The sequence below is a fragment of the Pteropus vampyrus genome, unplaced genomic scaffold, assembly GCF_000151845.1.
Source record: "Pteropus vampyrus isolate Shadow unplaced genomic scaffold, Pvam_2.0 Scaffold217, whole genome shotgun sequence".
NCBI classification, from domain to species: Eukaryota; Metazoa; Chordata; class Mammalia; order Chiroptera; family Pteropodidae; genus Pteropus; species Pteropus vampyrus.
In genome coordinates, this window is record NW_011888998.1 from 1,961,674 (window position 1) to 1,986,674 (window position 25,001).

Below are 25,001 nucleotides of genomic sequence, written 5' to 3' on the forward strand. Positions count from 1 at the left end.
AAAACAAAACAAAACAAAAAACCTGATGTTGATTCTTCCTACTCTCGAGTTAACTTTTTAATGGTAGTAGGATCAAGAGTTTTTGTTTTATTTTGTTTTGTTTTAGGATGTGGATATCCGGTTTTTCCAGCACCATGTATTGAGAAGGATGTCATTCCCTCACTGAATTGCCGGGTATTTCTGGGTATTTATCCAAAGAAAACCAAAACAATAATTTGTAAAGATCTATGCACTCCAATATTCATGGCAGCACAATTTACAATAGCCAAGATATGGAAGCAACCTAAATGCCCATCAACAGACGATTGGATAAAGAAAATATGGTTCATATGTACAATGGAATACTACTTTGTTGAAAATCAATTGACCATACATGCAGGGTTTATTGCCGGACACTTCTGTTCCATTTATCTAACATTTATCTTTATGCTGATACCACATTATCTTGAGTACCATAGCTTTATAAGAAGTCTCGATGTCAACTAATCTATCTTCCACTTTTATTCTTCTTTTTCAGTTTTGTTTATTATAGGTCTTTTAAATTTCCACATGAATTTCAGAATCAACTTGTCAGTTTTTTTTGAGTCTTCTGGTTCATGCAAACAGTATATTTTCCCCTTTATTTGGATGCTATTTAATTTCTCTCAGCAATATTTTGTAGTTTTCAGTGTATAGACCTTGCATATCTTTTGTCAGATTTATTCCTAAGTATTTCATATTTTTTACGCTATTGTGATGTTTTTAAATTTTAAATTTTTAATTGTTTGCTGTTAGTATATAGAGATGCAACTGATTTTTTTTAATATCAATTTTGTATCCTGAGGCCCTTTAAAAAGTTCAATTTAACAGAGCAGGAGCCTGGAAATACTGAGGTGCAGGGTATTTGCAAGATATGATAAGCATTTAAAATGGCATGTAAAACATTAGCATCTTTCCCTGTTTTGAGTCAATAAGGCATTTCATTAGCAGACTTGCAGACAGCTGTGGCTATAAAGCGTGTGAGAGGAGGGGGTGGTATGGTGAATCTGACCTTCCGCAGGCAGTGCTCCCCTAGGTTTTTGGGGTATCTTTTTTGAGTGAATGAAATTAGTGACAATGCAGTGCAGCCCCTTTAAGAGACCAGGCCAACCAGCCATCAGGCCACTGGGAAGGCAGCCCAGGAGATAAGATAAGGCCCCTGGCTGGTTTAAGCGTGAGTCCTGAGCCACAGTGGCTGGACTACTGATAGACAAACAGGAACCAGGGGTGATAAGGAAGAGGCGCTGGCGACTAGACGCAGGCTGGCCAGAGGTGGAACAGCCCCATTACCCACTGGGACTTGAAAGGAGAAGGGGATACTAATTGTGGCTGTGTAGAAGGAGGGCATTTGCATTCTCCTGTATATCCTACTGTGTTTATGATCATGGTTTAAAATCCCTACTGGACTGCACTTAAAAGCTTCATATGTAGTAAATGCGCAATAAATATGTTTATTGAGCTCTTAATGTTTTCTCTATGATATCTTTATGCTCTAGTGAGATGCTCTTATGTGGGCTACCTGATTTCTTGCTCCAACTAGAAAAATCCTGGCAAGGACTAACTCTGAAGAGCCTGGAGCTGCTCATTTGCACATATCTGCATAGATTTGCATGTGTCCTACATATAGATACTTTTATGCTGGATTTAGATTTTCCCAAATCAGCTGCCTATTTTTAAAGGGATAAAGAGGGGATCTGTCTCTAATTATTCCTGCCCACCTTTCATCTGCATCCTGCAAAGATGCAAAAATGATTTCTGCTACTTTGAAATACAAAGACCACCTGTGGCCACATAGTTTATGTAGACACAAGCAGCCTTTACCTGTCAAGGTGTTTCCCTTCTTCCTATTACAATTAGTTTTTAGTTCCACTCTCCAAACTCCTGAGTGAGGTGGGCAGTTATTAAGGCAAAGAAACCCTCTAGCTAAATAACCAGGAGCTGAAATTGCTTAGCAGTCTTCAAGGTTTGTGCACGGAACCTGGACAGGGCACTGAGAGGTGCTCACACCGACACGAAGCCCACCTTCCCACTGCTTCTTGTCTCCAGGCTGGGGATGCTATGACTACCTTTGTCTGTTCTCCTTCCTCCAGGAATAAATAAAAATATCACCCCTCCCCAAAATCCCAGCTTCTCTATTGGCCCGCAAAGCAAATATTTCATAATGTGGGCTCATCCAATTGGGCATCGTGCCAGAGCCAAGCGCCTCAGGTTGCAAGTGTGCTCCAATCAGGCGGGGCGGCCAGGGTGGGACTAGAGGGCTTCCTCTGCACATGGGAGGCAACGCATTACTCAGGTACATGGCATCAAGGTGGGAGTCGCTGCTTCCTTGGGGCTGGGAAGAGGGCACAGGGCAGTCCATCAGCTAGCCGGAGGCAACTCAGCGCTGAAGGGGTTAAGGCCAGTCAGCATGTGTGGCTGTTAATGATTGCTACCCACCAGGGACCTGGTGAGTATTAAAGGGAAACCTTTTCCCTGTTCCTGAGTGTGAAAGGAGTCAGGTGAGAGCAGAGGGGACCACAGAGGAGCCCCGGTGAGTGAGTGGTTGGGTATCTGTCTGCTGCATGTTTGTCTGGGTGGCTCTGGAACAGGTAGGAACACTAGATATGCCCATTCCATCAGCTAGAGCGAGCTTTTGTTATAATCGGATACAAATTCTCAGCTCGGGGCCAGAGTTCCGTGTCATTCCTGTTTACTAGAAACCTCCAGAGTTGTTTTAGCCTGAGGGGGTGAACTACTTGGCACAGAGGCCGGAGTAACGACCTTGTCCATCTGATGCAGAGACAGCGGTTTTGTGTGGCCGCGCTGCACACAAAGCTGCAGCCGCTGCTCTTCCCTCTTTTCTGAGCCATTGTCTCCAGAGCTCTGGGCAGAAGCGCGTGGGCCCCGCCGAGGAAGGAGGGTGGAGCGGGCACAGCCAAAGGAGCCTGGGACAGCAGCGTCTTGTCTTTTGTCCTTTTCACTTGGGTGTGGAGAGATGGACGGTAGACATAACGGGCGGGGTGGGGACATGCAGAGAGTTGTGGGGAGAACTCTTAACTCATTGAGAAGACAAAGTTGTCATTTGGGAGTAAAGCTGAAATCTAGGAAGACAACCAATCTTTTGGATTCGGGTATTTGTTGTCCCCGTCCCTGAACTTCCCATTCAGGTCCCTCATTCTCTCAACCTCCAAAACATTTGTGCTCTTTGATCTGGCACCTTATCATGGCAAGTCGGACTTATGCGGGGAGTGTGGGTGAGAGCTCCTTAGCTCTGTTGCAGGAGGTGGGTCAGACTGACTTTTCTCAGCTGATGCTATTTCTGTGTGTGTGTGTGTGTGCGTGCGCGCGCCTGTGTGTCTGTGTACTCACACATGCACAAAATATGAGAGCACGATTAGTCTCCAATGCAAAAATGTTGACTTTACCCCCCTCTCAGCCAGGAGCCCTTTTGTCCTCTGCCTCTTTCACGAGAGGGAAAAGGTTTGATGACATAATAGTGATGTTAGGTGGCCCTGGAGGGGTCTGTCCGGTAGGAGCACAGTGCTCTTCATGCCAGTCTTGAAGGCAGATTTGAGAGAGAAAGCAATCCCCTCCTCCCCGCCCCCAGCCCGCCCCCTGGTGCTTCTTCTGTCTGGGCTGCCCTCAGGCAAACAGAAACCAGGCACAGCAAGGGGGAGGTGCCAGCCCAAGAGCCACAGGGCAAGAACAAAACAGCCAAGTTTCTGGGCATGTGAGCCAAGGAAGGGGTGGGAGTAGACAGGGACAGGAGTGGGGCCACTCGTCATGCTCTGCCTTATATTGCGAGTTAGCCACAAATGTGACGAGCCGCCTCTGTCGTTGCCCTCCCAGGAGAAGCACACAGAGGAAATGGGCTCCCTGGCAGCGTGGGCTTCATGGGCATGCAGCCTGCACTGTCACCCCACGTGCTCAGAAAGGCTTGTTGTAGCAGTCTGCTGTCGCCATCCTGAAAGTTTTAATTTGCAAGGAGCCCTGCATTTTTGTTTTGCACTGGGCCCTGTGAATTATGTAGCCTGTGCTATTTCCAGGCCCAGCCAGAAGTTGCAGTAGCAGAATAGTTGTTCATATGCTCCAACAGGTGTAGGCAGATGCACCTGTTACTCAGGTGTCACCAAGACTGGCTTCTATCCTGGCTAGGAGCAGAGTAGCATCCCTTTCCTTTTTCTCCTCTCTGCTGGCCTCACAAAGTATTCTGTTCCTCCTTGTCACAGCTTCCCTGCTCAGTCATCCTTCAAGGCTACTGCATGACAGAGGACAGGGGAGGGAGCAGCAGTGTCTCTTACCTGATTCCCGTCCTTCCTCCCCCTCCCTCTTTCCCTTCCTTCCTCCCCAGGCTCCATCTTTCCCTTGCCTGGGCTCCAGGCAGGGGTCTTGGCCTGGGAGCAGCCCTTCCATCCCTCTGAGATCTTCTCTCCCCTCTTTCAGCCATGCTTGCCAATGGACACACTCTGGCACCTGCTTCCTGTGCCATTGGTTAGCACAGGATCCATCAGGTCTGGATGGGTAGGGGTAGGGACAGGGCAGCTGTGGGGGTCAGAAGACTCCTAAGCCTGCTGTTCTTGGTGGCAGCATCTCTCTCTCTTCCCCCTGTGCTGGCTCCTCTTGCTCTGAACCGGAAGACCCTACAGACCACCTCTTTCCTCTTCCTCCCTCCAGCCTCGGCCAGAAGTTGGCCGACCCAGGAAGGAAAAGGAAGGCAGGAACTCTTTCCCCTTTTCCTACTCTCCTCTCCAGGCTTCCTCGAGCTGCACCATATACCCTTTCCCAAGTGCCCACTTTGTCCCCGCCCCCAGTAGGGCTGCTAGTAACAATATTTTCAAACCCAGGAGGGGAGTCTTAATACGTATATTTAAAAATGATGGGTTATCCAAATTAGTTTTGATTGGACTTTGAAGTGTATCATTTGGTTTTAGATTTTTAATTTTTTTTGTTATTGTTCTCGGTGACAGAGTTCCCCTTCTTTTTGGTTTAGCTGAGGACTGTAAGGGTACTTGTATTCCCCGAGGACACTGAGGACACAGCTGGTGGAAGACAAACTGGTTTGGAGTTAAGTATTCCATAGAATCCAAAAACGTTAGCACTGGAAGGTGGCGTAGAGAACGTCCAGCTCAGCGCTGCCGTAGACTGTTCTGCATGTGGAACGTGCTGCAACCGCTCTGTGCAATGCGGTGACCGCTATGGCTGTTCGAGTGTGGCTGGTATGACTGAGGACATTAAAATGACTGACATTTTAATTTTGTTTAATTTTAATGAATTAAATGTAAATATCCACATATGATTAATGGCTACTAAATCGGATGGGACAGATTTGGGCTAGTGCTACCCATTTAATTTTATTCCTTTATTTTATTAATGATTATAACAGCAGCCACTTACTGGCCAACTATCATGTGTCGAGCATTCTCCCAGATGCTTTCAATATGTGATCTTGTTTAATCCTCCCAGCTACTCCAGTACGACTTCATGTTATATGTGGAAACTAAGACCCAGAAAGGTGAAAGATCAGTACTGGGCAGCCGCAGAGACCCCTCCCCCCTTTCCTTAAGGATAATCCACACTTGACCCATTCTTTGTCTTCGTTGAACAGCTTTCTGCAAACGTTCTCCAAATCCTTTCCCTTCCAGACCTCACTCTTCTGTTCTGAAATGTTGGAGGAGATCACGATGATTGTCCCCAGTCCACAGAGGGGGAGATGGCTTCTCTGTGGGTAGAGCTGTTTTCTGGCTGGTTCCACTGGGGACCTTGTCCCCAAGCTCCTTTCGGATCCTTCCTACAGCATCAGCACTCTGGGACATTCTTCTGCCCTTGGAACTCTTGGCAAGCTCCCCAAGTACATGGGAAGTTTCAGACTCCTCAGTCCTAGAGAAGGAGGTGTTGAGAATTTCCCACAATTCATGTGTGTCTTTGCTGGTCCATTATTCCCAGTCTAGGAAGGATAAGCAGCTGAGCCTCCCCGGGGGCACAGGGGCAGACTCGTCCCCTGGGTTGGTGAAGAATGCTACCCCAGAGCTTTGCTGCCATCTCACCTGCCTCTGCACCTTCACCCCACGCAACTCCCCAAAGTAGGGGCTCCTTCCTCCAGAAGCAGTCACCCAGGCTCCTGCTCTCCCGCTCCCATTGATTTATTGCTCTCCTCTTCCCTAGACAAAGCCTCTGCTTTGTAGCCTCTTATCAGAGTCTGGCTGGCCAGTAGGGAGGGGGCAGGGAGAGGAGGGGCTGTAGAGCAGATGGAACCTGCCCATGGGATCCAGTGAGAGGGATTTGAGGCTGAGCTCCCTGCCTCTCTCATTCAATGTCCTAAAGCAGTCATATCCCATCCTCCCACCGTGTTTAGATTACTGGCCTGCCTCTACATCCACCCCATCAGATAGCCGTTCAGTTCCTTCTGGGTGTGAGGTCCTGGCCAGGGCACAGTGACAAAGAAGGCCAGGCTGTAAGCAGTGTGAATGTGGCTGTCCCGCCACACATCTGCACCTAGGCAGTACCCCCACCCTGTATCACACACAGTCCTGTGCCCCCAAGACTTACAAGTGAGTCTGTGGCTTTCATTCCTGTGTCCTTGCAGCAACTGTGGAGCTGGAATCATCTCGAATCATGAAGCTCTCTTCCTCTTCTTTCCTGGAGACAAGGAGCTCATGTTGGGCAGATTGAAGGGACTGAGGATAACTAAGGAGATGGGAACTTTGACTTGTTTCTCCTGCCACTTTAGCTGGGGCAGTGCACCTCAGCTTCCCTGACTCTGAAGTGGGCCTTGCCTTGCTCCCAACGCAAGGCCCAGACACCATGCACAGGAGTTGCATTTTTCCCTTAGTTCTGTAGCCCTCATAGCATCATCACCTTCCTTCCTCTGCTGTCTAGTCTGATAGGAAATTTCTGTTGTCTGCTGAACAAGGCATCACTTATTACCATTGTTCATTCTTAAAATGAGGAAACCAAGGCACAGAAGAGCTTGACCCTCGCAAATTGCCAGACTGGGAACCAAGAAGGCATTTGTAGCTTTTGAGGGTGTGGAAGGAGGCACATCAGCCCAGCTTCATACAAACACTTACTTTGTAAAATTCCTTCCTGCGGGGCGGAATGGGGTCACTGCTCTCTGTAGGACACCAAGACCAAATCTGCTGAGCTAGGAATGAAGAGAGCGGTTCCAGTGACCTTCCATAGGCCTGAAGTGGACAGCTGGGCTGCCTCAGCCTCTGAAGGGTAGGGGGTTGGGACTGGGCTCAGAGCTGGGGGAGGAGGGGTGATTAATTATTGCCCTGCTCCACTACCTCTTGAGACTCCTTCCCTGTTGCTGACTGTCAGGAGAAGGCAACTCGGAGGCTGAGGGAGCGGCACTGGAGCCCTCTTTCTATCTGGCTTAGCTGGGGGCCACTCAGGGGAAAGTTGAGAGAAAGAAAATATAGAGCTGGAGACCCAGGCAGCCCCTTTTTCTTCCTCTTTCATTTCCCTTTCCTCTTAGCAGGGAACAAAACAAAAGCAGGAGGACAGCAGTGTGAGGAGCCCCGGGGGGCTGGGCCAGCCCGGTTCTGCAGGCCGGGCCAGGAGTGAGGGGAATGCCTCCACCCTGCCCGTGACAACCTCCGGCCCCAGAACCACAGTTCTTAACACTCGAGGAGATGTCTGTCCTAGGAGTAGCTGTTTTAGGAATGACATTCAGTAATTTATCCACCAGGAAGGGAATGACATTCAGTAATTTATCCACCTAGGAAAGACACTGACCTGGAGTCCCGTTGGGCCCTGTGGTGTCTCTGGATCCGTGGGAGGTGGGGAGGGCCCAGGCACTGGCCGGGGGAGCGGGGCACTCGGGAGGCCTGGCAGAGCAGCTCTTACCATCCAAGAAGGAAGAAGTTCCACAGTTTAACAACCAGCATGGCTAGGATGAATATCCTCCCTGGTAATCTTCATTTTTCAGAAGGTAAATGGAATTCATAAAGTAAAAGAACCAGCTTAGAGATAAGGTAGTCCAAGCTAAGGTGGAAGATCAGCATGAAGATGCCCCACGAAGTTCCCCAGAGAGATGTTCATATTCCCCTCATACGCATGTTTATACCACACATGCACACACACACACACACACACACACACACACACACACACACACACACACACACACACCAGACACACCAGACACATAAAGACACATTACACAGACGTTCACACATTTACACACAGATGCACGCATACATGCATAGACATGTATACGCTTACACAGACACATACTGCACACACAAATTGCACATACAATAGGCACACATCATACAACACACACATATACACATACACCTTACACACACACTACACTCATACATACATACATATACATATCACACATTTACACAATACACACGTAAACACATACGGACACAGACACACATAGGCATGTATACATGTTGACACACAACACACATAAACACATATCACACACACTAACCACAGACATGTAGACACATCATGCACAGTACACACAAATAGACACATATACACTCATCACACACAGCACATAGACACACACACAATGTATATTATACACATAGACACAGGTACATAGACATACTACACACATACACATACACAAATAGATACCACAGAGACACATATTACACACACTACACACAAATAGACACATATACACACATCACACACATACACTTACACATATACATAGATATACATATATGTACTGCACACACCCAGACACATGCGTACGTAGACACACACACACACACACACACACACACACACACACACACACACACACACAATGAGCTGTTACCCTGAAAAAGAGCACACAGACCCTCCCAAGCCTACCCTGCTGCCTTCGGCTGTCCTCTCTCCAATTATAGGAATGAAGGGGGCGTAGAGGCTCGGGGCGGGGGCTGGGAGGTAATACAATGAGAGGCAGGGAAGGGCATCCACATAGGATGGAAGGGAGTAGCTGTCCCCTGGCCCCTGATTTGTGACTCCATCCTTTGGCTCGTCAGCCAGCTCTTCTGCTTTCAGTCTGTGGTGGGGGCCCGGCTCAGAGTGACACCCCCCTCCCCGCCCCGTGTTTCATGACTGGCCATTGTGGGCAAGGAAAAGTGTTTTGGCCCTGGGGGTGGGGAATGGGTATAAGGACAGGCACAGTTAACCAGAAAAGGGAGCAGCATGGGTCTTACCTCCTAGATGCTCAGCACAGTAGCCTAGCATTTTTGGAGGGTCCAAGCTTGCTTGCAGGAGGATATCCTCTTCTTGCCATTTTGGGAATCACTGTGGCGTAGGAGGAGGGGTGGGGCCAGGATGGAGAGGAGAGCAAGTGCAAGTGCAAGTGCAAGGCTGGCAGCTGGGCCCCCAGAGCCTGCAGAACTGGCGTTATGATTTGTAGGCAGCAAATGGGGACGAGACCGTGTCTTTAGAGGGGCTCCTCACTTGCAAATACCTTGAGGTGCCACCAGGGCCTGACTCACTTAGGCCTCTTCCCTGTGTGCAACAGTAGTCGGGAGGACTGGGGGCTCTGGCAGGGAGAAGTTGGCTGGGGCAGTGTATGTTTTCCTAGGAATGGCTGGGGGAGCTCCAGGAACCAGGCACATCAGGGTTTTTGGAAATGTAAACTGAGCTGGTTTTTAATTGGGACAGAATGCCGGAACAGATAAAGCGCCTTGAAAATAATGATGAGATCCAGAGGGGAAGGTGGAGAGCGGGAGCCAAACCTCTCCCCACCTTCCCCTCCTCTGTTGGCAGCAGACATCCTCCCTGGAGTGTAGACAGTCTTGGCTTGGAATTTGCTAGCTGGGGGAACGAAGGAAGTGGGAAGGATGGGCCATAGGCAGCCCTCTTTCCCACTCACCTCTCTGTCCTCTCTCCATCTAATGAGCTGTAATGCCAGAAGCCAAAGCATTATCAGGACGGAGAAGCCTGGCCAGGCTAAGTCTCTGTCAGCAGATTCTCAGGAGCTATGGAAATGAAGCAGCTCACTGTACAGCAGATTACCAAGAGGGGCTCAGGGGTGGGAGGAACTGAGTGTCTTTCTCTAGTTGTTCAATATTTATCACAGTGGAAACTCTGGGTATCCAACCTGGGTGTGTATGTTCATGTGTGTGTATGTGTGCAAAGGGTCCTGAAGACCCAGGTTGAATTTATTACTTTTGACTGCGTAGTGCCAGATATCACTCCAAATAGATGCCGATTTTCGTGGAGGACGTTTGGTGAGGAATCAGGACGCGGTTATCTCTGCAGTGAGGCTGTCGCTAGGACTTAAAAGGCTAAGAGTATCTCTTGAATTGTATAAAAGCCACAACTAGATGGAGAGACAAATGCCTGGAAAGCGGAGAGGATCTGCCTCTTTTCTTTGCTGTTTATTGGTCTCGGCACTTCTGGAATGCCAGCACCCTCATGCCTAGCCCCTGCCCCATACGCAGCCTTCTTAATCCTGAGACCGTGTGATCGCATTTTCTAGCTCCAGCACCTGGCATATTTCTTGATTTTTACATGATCATAGCTATTATCTCTAATACATAAAACATTTCACATTTTGAAAGTTTACAGCTATTGTTTCATAGATTTACAAGGTGTCTTATTGGCACATGAGAAAACTAGGGCCAAAGAAGTCAAATCAGAGTGCTGATTCATGTTGAATCTCGGACTGAAAGACTAGTCCTGCCGATTCTCTTTCCACTGAAAGTGCTACCACTGGGGCCGCCTTAGTAGGTGCAGTGGGTAAGGTGGATACCTGGTGGGCATCCCAGGAGTTCAGGAACGCTCCTGCCTCCATCGCCAAGTCTCCTTTCCTCCCTGAGATTCTCCCTTGGCTTGGGCGCCATTGGAGAGGTCCATTTGGAAATGCATTCATCACCATTTGTCCTTGAGAAATGAAGGCCCTTTGACATTCCAAAAGAAAAGGAAGGGGAAATAGAAAACCGATGACCTCTCCCAGTCTTCTTTTTATTAATGTTCTGCATCTGGTAAGTTCTTCCCGATGTCTAAACTAAAATGGAAACCTGCCATTCTGTGCAATTTAGTGGCAAAAGAAAAGAACCCCAGCTAGGCATTCTGTGTGCTCACGTGACCCTGAGGATTTCAGAGCTCTCAACAGGCCGGGCAATCCCTTGAGCCTTCGTTCCTACCCGCTTATGCTGTCATCACTGGGCACGGGGAGAAGTAATTTAACTTGCAACTTAAGCAAAGGCTGTGGGAGGCCCCCTGAGCTCAGCTTGAAGGGAAAGGGGATTTTTTGCTTCCAGAAGAAGAAAACTTATTTTCCCAATATACCTCCACCCCCTCCTTCTGTGCAGATGAGCTTAATTTTCTTCCCCTCTTAATGAAGGTGGATCAAAGCCAAACTATATATTCAAGGGGGAACCAGGCAGGGGAACTGAGTGAGGGGGTGTGGGGGCAGAAACAGCTTCTCTCATGGAGAGGAAGTAATTACTTTTAAGAGAGAGTAGAGATGGGAAGCCCTTGGTAATAGAGCAGGTGGTTAAAAATGAAATCAGAGCACAGAGAATTTCTTTTGTTTGTTTATTCACTTGCTCATTCATTCAATAAGTATTTGTTGAGCCTCTACTGTGAACAGAGACCACAAGTGTGTATTAGGAGAGGGCCCAGCTCTCCGCAAGCACGGCGGGGCTCAAGTAACTGGACTAGGGACAGGGAGAGTGTGGCATCTGGAAACTGAAGCCTCTCGTCACTAGAACGAAGAATTTGCAAAAGTACCAATAAATGTCTGAATATATTGACCTTTTGGATTTAGGGTTAGTTACTTAAATATCAGCTGCTGTTGATATTTAAGCATTATCAGCCCAGCTATATCTGACCAACTTGTCTCATCATGGGTTAAATAATGCTGTCTATTTGCTTTTTCATTCACTGTCTGCATTGTTCTCTGACCGAGTTCTATCCTCAATCCAAAAAAATTAGAGCAGCCCCTCCCTTTCAGTGTCTGTTGTGACATCACAGAATTGCCGTGACAACAGACTATGATGTCAACAGATTGCCTGGTGCTGCTAAAGGAATCACGTTAGTCAGAAATAATTCTGTCATCAGAAGACAAAAATGGAATAATCTTGAAAGCCGGAGGAACTGAAATTTGGTATCAAAAAGAACTTCTCGGCATTATAAGATAACAGTGGGTCTGGAGCCTTCTCTGCTAGAACCCTTTACAACCAGGCACTTAACGAGATTGATTGGAGAGCCAATGGGCTTGTCTGGAGGCAAGGGGATGGAAGAGATGACCTTCAGAGGCCCTTGCAGTCCAAGGACCCTAAGTCATGGAGGACATTAGGAGAAGGGGAGATTTGACCATCTGTGGTGTCTGGAAAGGTCAGGGGAATGAACAACGATGCAGACCTCTTTGCCCTTGAGCAGATCTGTTAGTTGCCAGCTGGGATTTATCATATCGCATCTGGGAAGATTTTCAGAAATAAACATACAGTGACCCCTCTTTGAGCCCCATTTGCTGCCCTCTTTCTCATGAGCTTGCCTTTAATTTTCCCCTGAGCAAAGAAGCCAGTCCTTGCCACCAGCTCTGTCTTCACCACACCTGCGCCCACATGCTCCTTGTGCTCCCCATTAGTTGGATCACCCCAAGCAGAGGGCAAGCAAGCTGGGGCTGTGTCGAAAGGGAGCATGTAGGCGAACGTGGTAGAGAAGCTTCGCTCATTCTGCTCCTGTCCAGACAGAAGGCGGCTGGGAAGGCTGAGAGGAGAGCGGAGACTTAATCAACCTCAGCTTCCAGGCAGCGCAGCAACGGCTCATGAATCTGGAGCTTCATTTAACCCTGTGCCCACAGGATCAGAACTGTCTCTGGGAAGCAAGGTGATTTCAGCCCGAGGGCCTGTGTTCTGCGCTGGGAGTCAGGAGGCAGGGACGACTATCTTCCTGCAGGTCGGCTGGCTGAGTTTCTGCCGTGCAGATGGGCATGCAGCCCCAGACTCCTCCGCCTGCCCAGCTGCTCTGTGTCCTTAGCTCAATGAGTCGGACTACCTGGACGTGGTACACCTGCTCCACGTATGCCTGTCTCTCCGTCTCAGCATTTTGCTCCTTGGGGACTTGGACTGGGAGGATGTCATCCTCCGCTCACTTATTCTGCCTTGAACACTCTGATGGGCTGAAAGCTGGGGAGCCACAGGCCCCCTAGGGCACCTGGGCACCCCTCCCACCACCCGGGGAGAGCCCTCCCCCTTTCCTCATGCTGGAGTCAGGAGGAGGGGGAACCAGCCGTGTCTGGAACTCAGCCAAGGCCCAGCGCGGGACTGGAGGACTTACTGCTCAGAGGGATGGTAGGAGCAGGGTGGCTGGCGGGTCCTCCTAGGCTGCCGAACGGGGGGACAGAGCTGCCAAAAAGATGTTGAAGTTTCGGGCTGATCGCCGGGTCAGGTAGGGATTTCTTCAATGGACGTGAGCCATACGAAGTGAAAGCAGGCGCAGCTGGGAGCTCCCTGGATCCGGGGCATCCGAGTGAGGGGCCTGCCTGACCTGACCTGGGGGAGGAAGAGTAGTTGGGTCAGTGGTTGCTGCATTGCAGTGCTTGTCAAGGGGAAGCTATTTTGAAATTGGTAGCGCTGGGATGGAGAGAGGACGTCATTGGTAGGGGTTGCTGGGTAGGAGAGTCTGGGGCAGGGAGAAATTCTCCTTGCCCGTGGTGGCTGATAGCAGGCTGTGTGTGCGTGCGTGTGTGTGTGCGTGCGTGTGTGCGTGTGTGCGTGTGTGCGTGTGCGTGTGTGTGTGTGTGTGTGTGTGTGTGTGCACGTATCAGTACCTGCAGGGAAGTTTCCAGCATAGTTACCACAGGAGCATATAGAGCAGAAGAGCGCTGGGGTGGGAAGGGGCAGGTGCTCTGTGCCACTGGGAAAAAGCAGAGACCTTGGCACCTTGAGGACCTTAATTGTCACAGACCACTTGCCTCCTGGACCCCTAGTTGGGCAGAACCAGGAATGAGGGTGACTGTAAACAGCTCAAGGATCCCCTGCGGTTAAGTCAAGGAGAGCCTCCTGGTTGGACCTGGGAGGGAGGGAGGGAGGAAGGGAGTCTGAGAAGCTGGGAGCAGGTGACCAATATACTAGTGTTAGAATCCAGGCCCCACGGATGCTGGCCAGATTTAGGGTCCTGGCCAACAAGCCTGGGCGGTAGAACCCAGATTTTTCCCCTAGGCTGTAGCCTCTGCCCGCTGTGCTTTTATCTGCTACATGTCTTTGAATGTGATCTGAGCATTACTGGTTTGGAAGCTGAAAAAATACCTTTTGATATTATCTTTAGCTTCAATAGACATCTCAAGAGCTCAGATGTGTCCAGGGTTATTGAAAAGGGGTCTCCAAAAAAGTTATTTTTCTTCTGTCTTACAGCTGAAAGGACTAAGCTAAGATCTCTTTCCTCTGGTGCTGGCTGATCAGCTGGCTCTCTTCTGTGGGAGTGCTCAGTGCTCACGTGGCTGGTGTTAGAACCCACAGCCTCAGTGCAGGCTGAGCAGGCTCTGTCTAGGCACCTGCTTCTTGAGGTGGACTGAGCCAGCTCTGAGGTCTCACGGTATCGCTCAAGAGGGGTGGGTGACGAGGACCTTAACGCTCCTCCAGCACCCCCCACTGGCTGCATGCTTGACTCTCCTACACCTTTCTTGCCAGGTGATCCCCTGTATGTGGAATCCACCTCAGATGACTGCCATTTGTGCCTTAGACCCACTGCAGCAGCCCCCTCCAAGCTCTTTCTGCTGCCCTTCCTCCCCGTCTCCCCAGAGAGCCACCAGGGAACTAGCCTGACATTCAGTCAGCCAGAAGAGCCACACAGCAGGACTCCCAAAGGAGCCTCCACAATACTGCTCCCCATCTGCCTCTGCACAGACCCCGCCCTGGTCCATGTCCCCTGCTTCCTGCAGGCTGTCCTCACAACACCCCACTCCTGGGCCACACGTACCTTAATTAGATCTGACTGTTGAGCCAGCTCTTAACCTCACTGCCTGACAGAACTCCTGAGGTCTCAGCGCTATCCAGAGCCTTTAGATGGGGAGACCGGGGACTCAGAGTATGTGTGGGTCCCAGCCCAAACTCAGGATATCTTATTACATTTAAGGAGATGGAACATAGAGCAGGAGAGGAAGGAGTCCAAGGTCATGAGAGAATTCTTTCGGCAGAAATGAGTGAGCAGTTTTTATGTGGGGCACTGGCAGTCATTGCCCCTGGAGAAGACCTGCCACAGGTGAAATCCTGACGACTGGAGTCCCCTCCGGCCCCACCCGCATACCCACCGAGGAGGACCACTGAGAGGGTTAGGTGGGGCTATTTCCAGCCTCAAGGATCTCTTATAATTAGATAACGAGTAGTGAAAGGTGTCTTGCCCACTGCTTCCTTTACAGCCCAGCCCTCCATCTTGCCTGCACCTTACCTCTCATGATCCCACCGGAGGACCGAGGGACAAGCTCCCATGTGATCACTGTCCCTGTCACTGCCCAGGGCCTGTCCACCCTTGGCTTGTGTCTCTGCTTTCTTCATATGGGCCGCAACTTCTTTCTTTTTTGCCTCCACAGCCACAATGAAAGACGGAACACATTTCTACACCCGGTGACTGGCCGGGTCCCAGAGGAAAACAAAAAATTTGACTTGAAAACGTAGGTTTGCCCCATTTACTACCTGACCTTTCCATTTGTAACTACCACCACCCCACTGCCACTTTGCAGCTGGGAGGGGGAAGGGAGCGGGGCGGGGGGTGGGGGGTGGGGAGGAAGGCACCGGAATTTAGAGCCACTCCACTCAGTTCTGAGGACTGAGTGCTTCTGAGACCCTCTGGCTTGACACCCTCATCTACTTTTCACAGAATCTAACGGATTTCAGGTTGGTGCATCCCACAGGCTGAGCTAAAGGAGTGAGGCGAGGCCGAGGCTGGCACGTCCCCGGGACCTCTGAGGGGATAGCGAGGGAATCTGATGTGACCACGAGAGCCAAGTGTTAATTCCACTTGCTCTGCTGCTTGGCTCAGTAGAAGGAAGGAAAGAAGGAAGGAAAGAAAGAAGGGAGGAAAGCAGGGAAGAAGAGAGGAAATGAAATGACTTTCATAGGCCACTGGGCTGCTGTGTCTTTTAAATTAGAAGGAAAAGGAGTTCAGAGTCCTAAGGTCGAGGTTTTAAAAATAAATTTAGAAGAAAGAGGAGAATGTCCAGGATTCCTGGCATATAATCTCAGAAGAGCTAAGGGAGCAGCCGAGATGAACTCTTAACAGCACTTAGGAGATCAAATTTTGTGCTTGGTGCTGGAACAGTGGGTGGCAGGCTGGGAAAGCAAAGGGTGGTTTTCACTGTTTCTTGGTTCTGACTAGTCTCTTTCTTCTCTTCTGGTCAACTTGAAATCAGATCGGCCTTGGACATGTCCAATAAAGCAGGTGGGAAACGCCCGGCTACCACCAACAGTGACATATCCAACCACAACATGGTGTCCGAGGTCCCTCCAGAGCGGCCCAGCGTACGGGTGAGTCCAGTCTCCGAGGCAGGTTGTCAGGCAGGAATCCTAGGAAGCGTATTAGCCTGCCCCGCTCTGTCTGCAGGCTCCAAAGAGCAGGTGAGGCACTCAGACGAGAGGCTTGTAGCAAACCGATGTCTAGACCAGGGGTTCTCAATTTCAGCCCTGTTAGTATTTTGTGCTGGCTAATTCTTTGCAGTGTGTGACTACACATTATAGGATGTTGAGCAGCATTCTTGGCCTCTACCCACTAGATGCCGCCCACTCTGTGACAACCAAAGATGTCTCCAGCATTGTCAAATGTCCCCTATGGAACAAAATTGCCACACTCTCATTGAGAACCACCAATGTAGGGGGACAGCAAAGGAAGAGTAACTCATGAAGGACATGGCAATTGAGAGCCCAGAAAAGGAGGAGGGAGGAAGAGAGTCTCAGAAAAATGTTGCCAAGAGGTCGAGTAAGATGTCTTACCTAGATGAAATTGTCCATGGGGTTTAACAACATTGTGGTAATTAGAAGCCTCACAAGTTCCAGTGGTGTGACGAGGGCAGAAGACAAGCCAGAGAGGGCTAAAGACGGGGTGCGAGGGGAGATGGAGAAACACTGAAGAGTAAGTAGACACTGCTCTTCGAAGGAACTACACAATCGATGGTGGTCTAGTCACGCAGTGGAGTACTCTCCAAAAATTAAATGGACCAGAGCTCTATGTAGGAGCAAGGTTAGATATCGAAAACATAAAGTGAAGTCAAAAGCAAGTTGCAGAATGTGAAAAATATCATTTGTGTAAAATGTACAACCATGAAAAGCAATGCTATATTTTTATAGATAAATAAGCAGTACAAGCATATGATCACAGATGGGCCAGTGGTTGCCTCTAAGGAGGAAAAAAGGCTAGGAAGGGGCTCAAAGGGAGTTTCAGCTCTATCTGTCATGGTTTTTTTAGAAAAAACAAAACAAAACAAAACACCCAACACATAGTGGTGATTTATTCCCTACTTTTCTGAAATGTTTGGAATATTTCAAAAAGTATATTTAAAGAAACCTGACTGTCAAGGGAAATGAGGGGCAGAGGGTGGGAGCTAGAAGGTCTTGCACAAGATGGAGGTAGATTTTCTTTGTTCATTTTGTTTTGCTTCAAGATGTTAGAGTCAGGAGGGGACTGACCCGGTGGATAGGGTCAGGAGAAAGGAAATAGTGAGTCCCATTTCCGTGGAGACAGGAGTCAGATGCAGAGGTGCTGTTAGCCTGAGTAGGGAGGGGCTGCTCTTCCTGAGACTGCATAAAAAAGGCATGGGAAGCTGGGGAGTGGGGGGACCAGGAGGTTAAAGAAGGTTCCACCTGACCTTCTTGGCTTTTCCAGGGAAGTGGGAGGTTTTCTGCTGAGAGGAGGGGCATTTGGGGGCTTGAGGATTTGCCCAAAATTTGGAGAATGGGAATAGTGGTCAACAAGGGACATATGAAATATTGCCCAATAATGTCAAAAGGTCATCTGAGGTCCTGGGCTGAATCTGCGTGGCTCTAAACCCCAGGTGTGTGATTTCATCCAGCAACGGTCACAGCCTGGCTGTGGAAGCAGGGAAGGCTGGTGGTTGGATTGGCCTAAGGCCGAGGCTTGCTGGGAAGCAGTGGCAGAAAGATAAGGAGGCTGGAGCATTGAGGGGTTGGCAGAAGACTGGCTGAAGTGGCGAACTACTTGGAGTAGCTTCTAGGTTGCTGAGAGGAGGCGAAGCTATGACGGATGATTGACAGAGAGGAAAGGGAAGGATTTGGGGACTTGCCTATTCTTAGGACAGTAGATGACTTCTTCAGATGGCTAATCTCAGCCATTATATATAGGTGTTCACTAGTAAGGTTCAGAAAATGATTTTATTTCCCAGTTTTGGGGATATTTTATAATAAAGCCCAATTTCTTCTTTTTTTCCTTCTAGAAGTACTTTATTAATGTTTAATATAGCCAGATTCCTTGCTAGGCTCTGATGATAAAGAGATGAGCAAAAGTTCCTCCCTGTGAAGAGCTCACAGTCTAGGGAAGAAGACGAAAGGCTAACATTGCAGTGTGACAAGGTTTAGATTCTCAGAATGGATGGAGAGCAGGGGGCAGCTAACTGCTGTGAGGGATCAGGGAGGTTTCGTGGAGTAGGGGGTCTTCACTAGGCTTTAAATGATGGGTTGGGATTTGTAGATAAGGGAGATGGGCTCCCCAACCCTGCATGGGAGAACAAGTGAGCAAAGGCACGTGGGATGAGAGAGAAGCACAGGAGTGAGGCCTGACCAGGGGCGGGGCCTGTCTGCTGGCATGACAGAGGTGGGCTACGGGCCCTGCCGGGTCTTATAGACCTGTTCTTGTGTGCTGTGCTGAGGAATCTGAATTCTCTTCCTAGTAGTGAGCAGTGGTAAGAAATTTTAAGCGAGAGTGACATGATTACATTGTGTTTTAGAAAGATAGCTTTAGTTTATGGCAGGGGATGGACAGCGAGAAGGGATGACAAGGGATGACAATAAGTGCAATTTGAGAGGAAAAGACGAATTTGAGAGCTTTTAGCAAGGTAGACTTGTCAGACCTGCGTAAATGACTGTATAAAGGGTTGGAGGAAACAGTATGAGGTGATTCAGAGCTCTGGTTTGGGTGACTGGCCGGATCGTTGTGCCATTCACCAAGATGAGAAATACCAAAGAACGGGTTTGGTTAGAGAGAGGATAGTTTGGTTTTGCACTTTTCTAAATCGTGGTTGGACAGCCAATTACCAAATGGACTGGGGCTAGGAGAGAGATTTTTAGATGTAGATTAGGAAATTTTCAGCATATTGCTGGTAGTTGAGCCAATGGGTATAGATGAGATTTCAGGAATAACGTATAATGGGATAAACAAGAATAAAGGGATAAAAGTTTCATTAAGGTCCACAGACACCTAAGAGCAGGGGTGGAGACTGAGGAGGAGTGACCACAGATGGAGGTATTGAAAAGGAAGAACAGCACCACAGAAACCAAAAGAAGAGTCTCAGGAAGGACAGAAAGGTTAATATTGTCCAGTGCTTTAGAATGGTCGAGGACTGAGCAGCCTTACCTCAATGACATTGCAAGAGCCATTTCACAGAAGAGGGGGAGGAGGTTTAGGAGTGAGTGGGAGGAGGGGAACAAGACTCTTCCCAGTAGCCCAGCCCTGAAGAGAAAGAGGGAAGGGAGGGAAGGCGTTACCTGACAGCAGGTATAGGTTACAGAGGCATTCATGGGGGGAGGGAGGAAGAGAGAAGGAGAGAGACAGAGAGAGGGACGCTTCAGGATGGAGATATCTGAGCATGTTTGCCGAGGAGAAGAAGCCCATGGAAAAGGAAAAGTTGAAGACAGATTGGAGAGGAGATCACTGATGGAGCAGTGTCAGAAGAGATGGTGGCTTGGATATGGTAGCCTTAGAAAGGAGGACAGTGCTTCTTCTTTTGACATTAGAGGGAAAGAGACAAAGATAGTGGCAAGGGAAGTAATTTTCTGGGTCAAAGGGTATGAAATTGAGGAAGTGCATGTCTGATAACCTCAGTTTTCTCTGTGGGGGAGGACCCGGGTCCACCGTGGGGAGGGCAGAGGGGGAAGCTGCAGGCTTGAGAGAACGGTGGGGGTGTGGAGTGGAGAAGCCACTTGGGGCTGAGCCCAGCTGGGGCTGGGGACCGTGGATCTGCAGTGGCCTCATCTGTACTGCAACGTGATTTTCCTCCAGCAGCACCATAATCTTCCTGTGAGTGTGAGTGTGTGTGTGTGTGTGTGTGTGTGTCAGGGGGTGGTTACTTTGATTAATCTTGGATTTTGAGAGATGATTGAGCAGAAAGACCATAGATGGGGTGTTTGAGATTGCAGTTGATCTACCACAGAGCCTCAGCTTTGCAGGGAAATAACTAAAACCAGGAGGTGGCTGATGGATCCAGGAGAAGCGGAAGAGCTGAGGAGCTGCGGGCCCCAGTGGAGTAGAAAAGCTTGTGCAGTTGAATGACAGAATGAGAAAGCCCAGAGGATGGAACGTTGTGTTCAGAAGGTGGGAATACTAGAGTTGAAGATGTTAGCAGTGAAGGGACTTAGGGGCCGACCAGGTCTCAGGTGTGGCCATGGGAGTCAGTCTGGGGTGGCGGTGGAAGATTTTGGAGTTGAGGACACCAAGGTCATATGAAGTTGGGGCACTGGATGGGTCATCCTCGAGAACGGTGGTGCCACAGTGGTGGCAAGACTTAAAATGAAAAGGAGGATCGACTCTGAAAGGATCATCTGGAAGCTGATAGTAATAAGAAGGGCTACATGGTGGAAGAAGGAAGATTTTTGGTGCTTCAGGAAAGAGATCGTTGTCAGAATGTGGCGGAATGACAGTGTGCACGTGGCCATAAGGAGCCAGGAGAACATTCGCGTAGCTGTCCCCAGCTCTGTGGCGTGTTGGACATTTGAGAATGAACAGGACTCTGAGAGAATGGTGATGTAGGGGAGCTACTTGCAGTTGAATGGGTTCTGTGGGACGATGCGAGGGGTAGGGAGTAAGGACAGCGGAAGAAGGGCAGGCCAGGAGTAAAATGCAAAGTCTTATTTTTGCAAGAAAACCCAAAAAGTCCCCAGCACTGCCAGACAGAGAGGACTATTATTTTGGACTATTATTTTGAGACCTTTTTTAGAAATAAGAAAAAAACCCAAAGACTTAAGAAGCCATACATGCCCTTGAGTTAGTAATAGATCCAAGGCTCACACATGGGCCTTTGAGCGTGAGGGCACCTCCGGGTAGGCCAGGAGAGATATAGCTGCTCCCCTCGCCAGTGGAGCAGGAAGCAGGGGAGGGAGGAAGTCAGGCCAGCTTCTCTCTCTGCCTGCCAGGCCACCCGGACCTCTCGCAAGGCCATTGCCTTTGGGAAGCGCTCACACTCCATGAAGCGGAACCCCAGTGCACCTGTCAGCAAGGCGGGCTGGCTCTTCAAGCAGGTGAGGTCTCCTCTGCCATTCTGTCCACCATGCCCAGTGCTGCCCTCTCATAGCGCTGTAATTCCTCTGTGGCTACAATGGTCCATGTCTCTTTTGGTATGTCTTCACATGTCTTAATTTTATGAAGGCCCAGAGAAGTCGAGTATCTTCACCAAATGACACAGAACAATTAGCATCGTATTTGGGGATCCAACTAGATCAACTGATAGGCAGATACAACGATTTTAAGATATGTTAGGTCACTCACCTGATCAGAGCAACCCACTGGCTCATCCTCGGGAGGTCCCTCTTGCTATGAAAGCGGGTGGTGGTGGTGATGTGTCCTTTAAGTCTGGGGTCCAACAGTTCCCCCCACTGGCCTTGCCACTGTCCCTGCCTGCCCTCTGCTCACTCATTCTGGCTCATCTCTCTCCCCTTTCATCTTCCCCGAGGGAGGCAATGAGGCCCAGGATGGCAGAACTGAAGGTCACAGGCGATATCCCAGTGTCAGTTCTCTGCATCTGGGGTCTCAAGAGGGTTGCTGCAACTCGTTAGTGGCCAAGCTGTAACCAGAGGCAGGATGTCCTTGTAGTTAGTACAGGGCCCTTCCCGCCACCCCCTCCCCCATGCCCAGCTAAGGTCCCTGCTATCTGTCTCTCCATGTGCCCTGCAGGCCAGCTCTGGGGTCAAGCAGTGGAACAAGCGCTGGTTCGTGCTGGTGGATCGCTGCCTCTTCTACTATAAAGGTGAGCTTGCCCCCGGGCCAGTAGGGGGTGCGGGAAGCCAGGGCTCACCATTCTCTCCCGTTCTGCTGGATAGCTGGGCTTTGCTTTGGATGGAAGTTGGGTGGGGGCATACCTCTCCCCTGCAGTCTCTGTCACCAGCGGGGATGTCACAGTGGGATAAAGACAAAGCTCACTTTCTCATACATTCACTTACTCACTCACATTCAATATTTACTGAGTTTCAGGCACAATCCTAGGTCCTGCTTGGTGACACAGGGAGTGAACCGAACTGTCATGTGATAGATGGTGAAGTTCCAGGCCAAGGGAGGAGGGAGGAAAGGAGGAAGAGGGAAGGTCCCTAGTCACTACTAGTAGGTCACCTACTAATTGCAGTTTGTATGCCTCCTGTCCCATGGATGCACGATCCAATCTGAGAAGGCAGCAATTTTTGTTCATTTTGGGCACTGCTGTATCCACAGTACCTACACCAGTGAGTGGCACATTGGGGGTGCTCCACCAGTGTGGAATGAATGACAACCCCCAGCCTCTGCCCTCTTCGCCACCCAACACTCACTCCCAACCTTCTCAAAAGAAAAAGCAGAGCAAAGATCTGATAACTGTGATGCAGCAGTCTCTAGGAGAGTATTTAAAAAATATATACAGCAACATCGTGTCAAGGAGGGTGCCGGAGGGAACCAGTGAGGCCGATGACAGTGGTGGTCCTGTCACACTGACGCCGGGTGCTGGGAAGAGAAGGATGAAATAACTTTGCAGGAAAGAGAGGCTGTTCCCTTCCCCTCCATGCCCCTCCATGCCCTGGGACTGGCAGAGCCCTGACTTTTTCCGGCCTCCTGGGAGCAATTCAGTGAATCATTAACTTTGGCAAACAAAGGCTGTACCCAGTGATCCCCCACAATGCTGATGTGCCCTGAGTTGCTGCCACCTGAACCCTGAAGAGAAGAATCAGTAAGAGGCTGCACATACAGGGTCTAGTCACAGGAGAAACCCAACACTCGGGGAGAAGGATGTGCCCAGGCTGGGCCCCAGGATCGAGGGCTGCACTGGAGCCAGAATATGGACAAAGCTGAGGAAAGCCAGGCTCTGTGCAAAGGAGAGACTCTGGGGCTGGCGTGAGGACAGACGCTTAAACAGCTGAGCACTTCAAAGTGCACTGCGATACGGGTCACTGGCCACCGAGAGATGCTCCCAGGAGACCCCCTAAACACAGGCCTGGACAGGACTAGACAGGGGGTCTGTCTCCTCCAGAGGTGGACGGCCTCTGCTTTCCTAAAGAAGCCCTGGGTCCCCAGCCCGTGTCTCCTGCTCCTTGGGCTTAGCCCTTCTCTGGCCGAAGCCTGCACAGGAAACTGGAAGGTGGGCCTAGTGTCTCGTGCAGGTAATGAGTAAGAAGAGAAGGGGAACTAGTAGAGTTTATAATCCCTAAGAGAGTTCTTCTGAATCCCATCTGAGGGTTTTACAGTGTCCCCAGCCCGGGAAATAGGGAGCTATCCTGGGCAAGCGGGGAGAGTCTTGCCCTGGCTTCACAGTTGCCTCCCACCCCACAGTTCCACCCTTTCTGACCTCTTGCTGACAGCTGGGAGCCCGACTAGCTAACCCATCAGGCTCCTTTAGAGATCTAGGATGAATTATGAAACAGCCTGATTGTTAGCCTGATCCAGGAACCAGAGGGCCAGGAGGAGGCCCTGTAGGGGTGCGTCTTTCTGCGGAGACAGAAAAGGGGAGGGTCTGTGTCAGGAGAGGACAAAGCAAGCTGCTGGGTGCCTGGGAGAACCTTAGAAACAGTGACCCAGAGGAGCCAGAGCCAAAGATGGGGCCGTCTACTCTGCCGTGCCCTGTCCCACCCATCATTAGCCTGTTACGTGTGTGGCCACTGGAATAGTCCTGTGTGGAGAGGCACTATGCATAGGAGTGGTTCAGAATGATAGCTTGGGTTCAAAGAGCAGTCTACTACTTTCTACTTCAGTAACCTTGGACGGTTAAGTAACCTTTTACTTAACCTCTCTGTCTCAGCCTCCTTACCTTTAAAATGGGGGCAATGACAGTACCTGTTCATCGAGTTGTTGGGAGGGCTAAATCCATGAAGGCATTTCACTTAGAACAGCGCCCGACATAGATCGACCACTCCAAAACTTTAGCTCTGACTTACTTGCTTACTTGTGTACTAGAACGTCAGCTCCCCAAGAGTGGGGCGCCCTCCCTCCCACTCACTCCAGAGCCTCTGTGTCTGGAGCACGTCTGCAGAGCTGTTGCGCACCCCAGCACCCTAGCTCCAGGGAGCGTGCCTCTTGGTGCTATGCAGAGCACAACCTACGTGGTGATGAGGGCCTGACAGATACTGGATGAGCAGCAGACATTTATTGCTTGTTGCTATTTATCTAATAGGGCTGATACTCTCCTCTTTCCTCCCCCTGCATGCACACACGTGTGCACACACATCTCGCCTGTGCCTCTGTTTCCTGACAGATGAGAAGGAGGAGAGCATCCTGGGCAGCATCCCACTCCTGAGCTTCCGGGTGGCTGCGGTGCAGCCCTCGGACAACATCAGCCGAAAACACACCTTTAAGGTCAGCTGCCCTTCTTCTCCCAGGTCAGATGTTGGGGGGAGGCCTGCTCTTCTAGAGCACAGGGGGATGGACGAGCCACCTCCTGAAGGAGTCTCAAATGGAGGCGGAGGGAGGGAGTGGGCAGCGGTCCCTGGACTCGGTACAGGCTGTCGTAAGGTTAAAGTGAGGCCATGCCAGGACCCCCTCCTCTTTCCTCGGGGGTCGGGTGGGTGATTCTCCCCAGGGTGGGGCCAGTAGAGATGTGCTTCAGTGATGCTGCAGTTTTTCCTGGGGAGGAGGAAGGAGTGTATCAGCCCTGTTAGGACAAATATCGATAAATGTAGCCCAGCTGTGTC

General features: G+C 50.0%; 1 protein-coding gene across 12 annotated transcripts in view; it reads left to right on the forward strand.

The window, feature by feature from the left end:
- PLEKHA6 (pleckstrin homology domain containing A6) overlaps window positions 1–25,001 on the forward strand; it is a 139,640-nt gene that overhangs the window by 83,086 nt on the left and 31,553 nt on the right. For 10 of the 12 annotated variants that reach the window (XM_023538291.1, XM_023538294.1, XM_023538292.1 and 7 more), the window contains 5 exons: window positions 15,509–15,589; window positions 16,328–16,442; window positions 21,273–21,377; window positions 22,030–22,102; window positions 24,566–24,666. In XM_023538291.1, coding sequence (XP_023394059.1) covers window positions 15,509–15,589; window positions 16,328–16,442; window positions 21,273–21,377; window positions 22,030–22,102; window positions 24,566–24,666 — 475 coding nt within the window. Of the gene's footprint in view, window positions 1–2,281; window positions 2,312–2,503; window positions 2,549–15,508; window positions 15,590–16,327; window positions 16,443–21,272; window positions 21,378–22,029; window positions 22,103–24,565; window positions 24,667–25,001 lie in introns of those variants that run through there. The other 2 variants (XM_023538301.1, XM_023538302.1) reach the window with 2 other exon arrangements.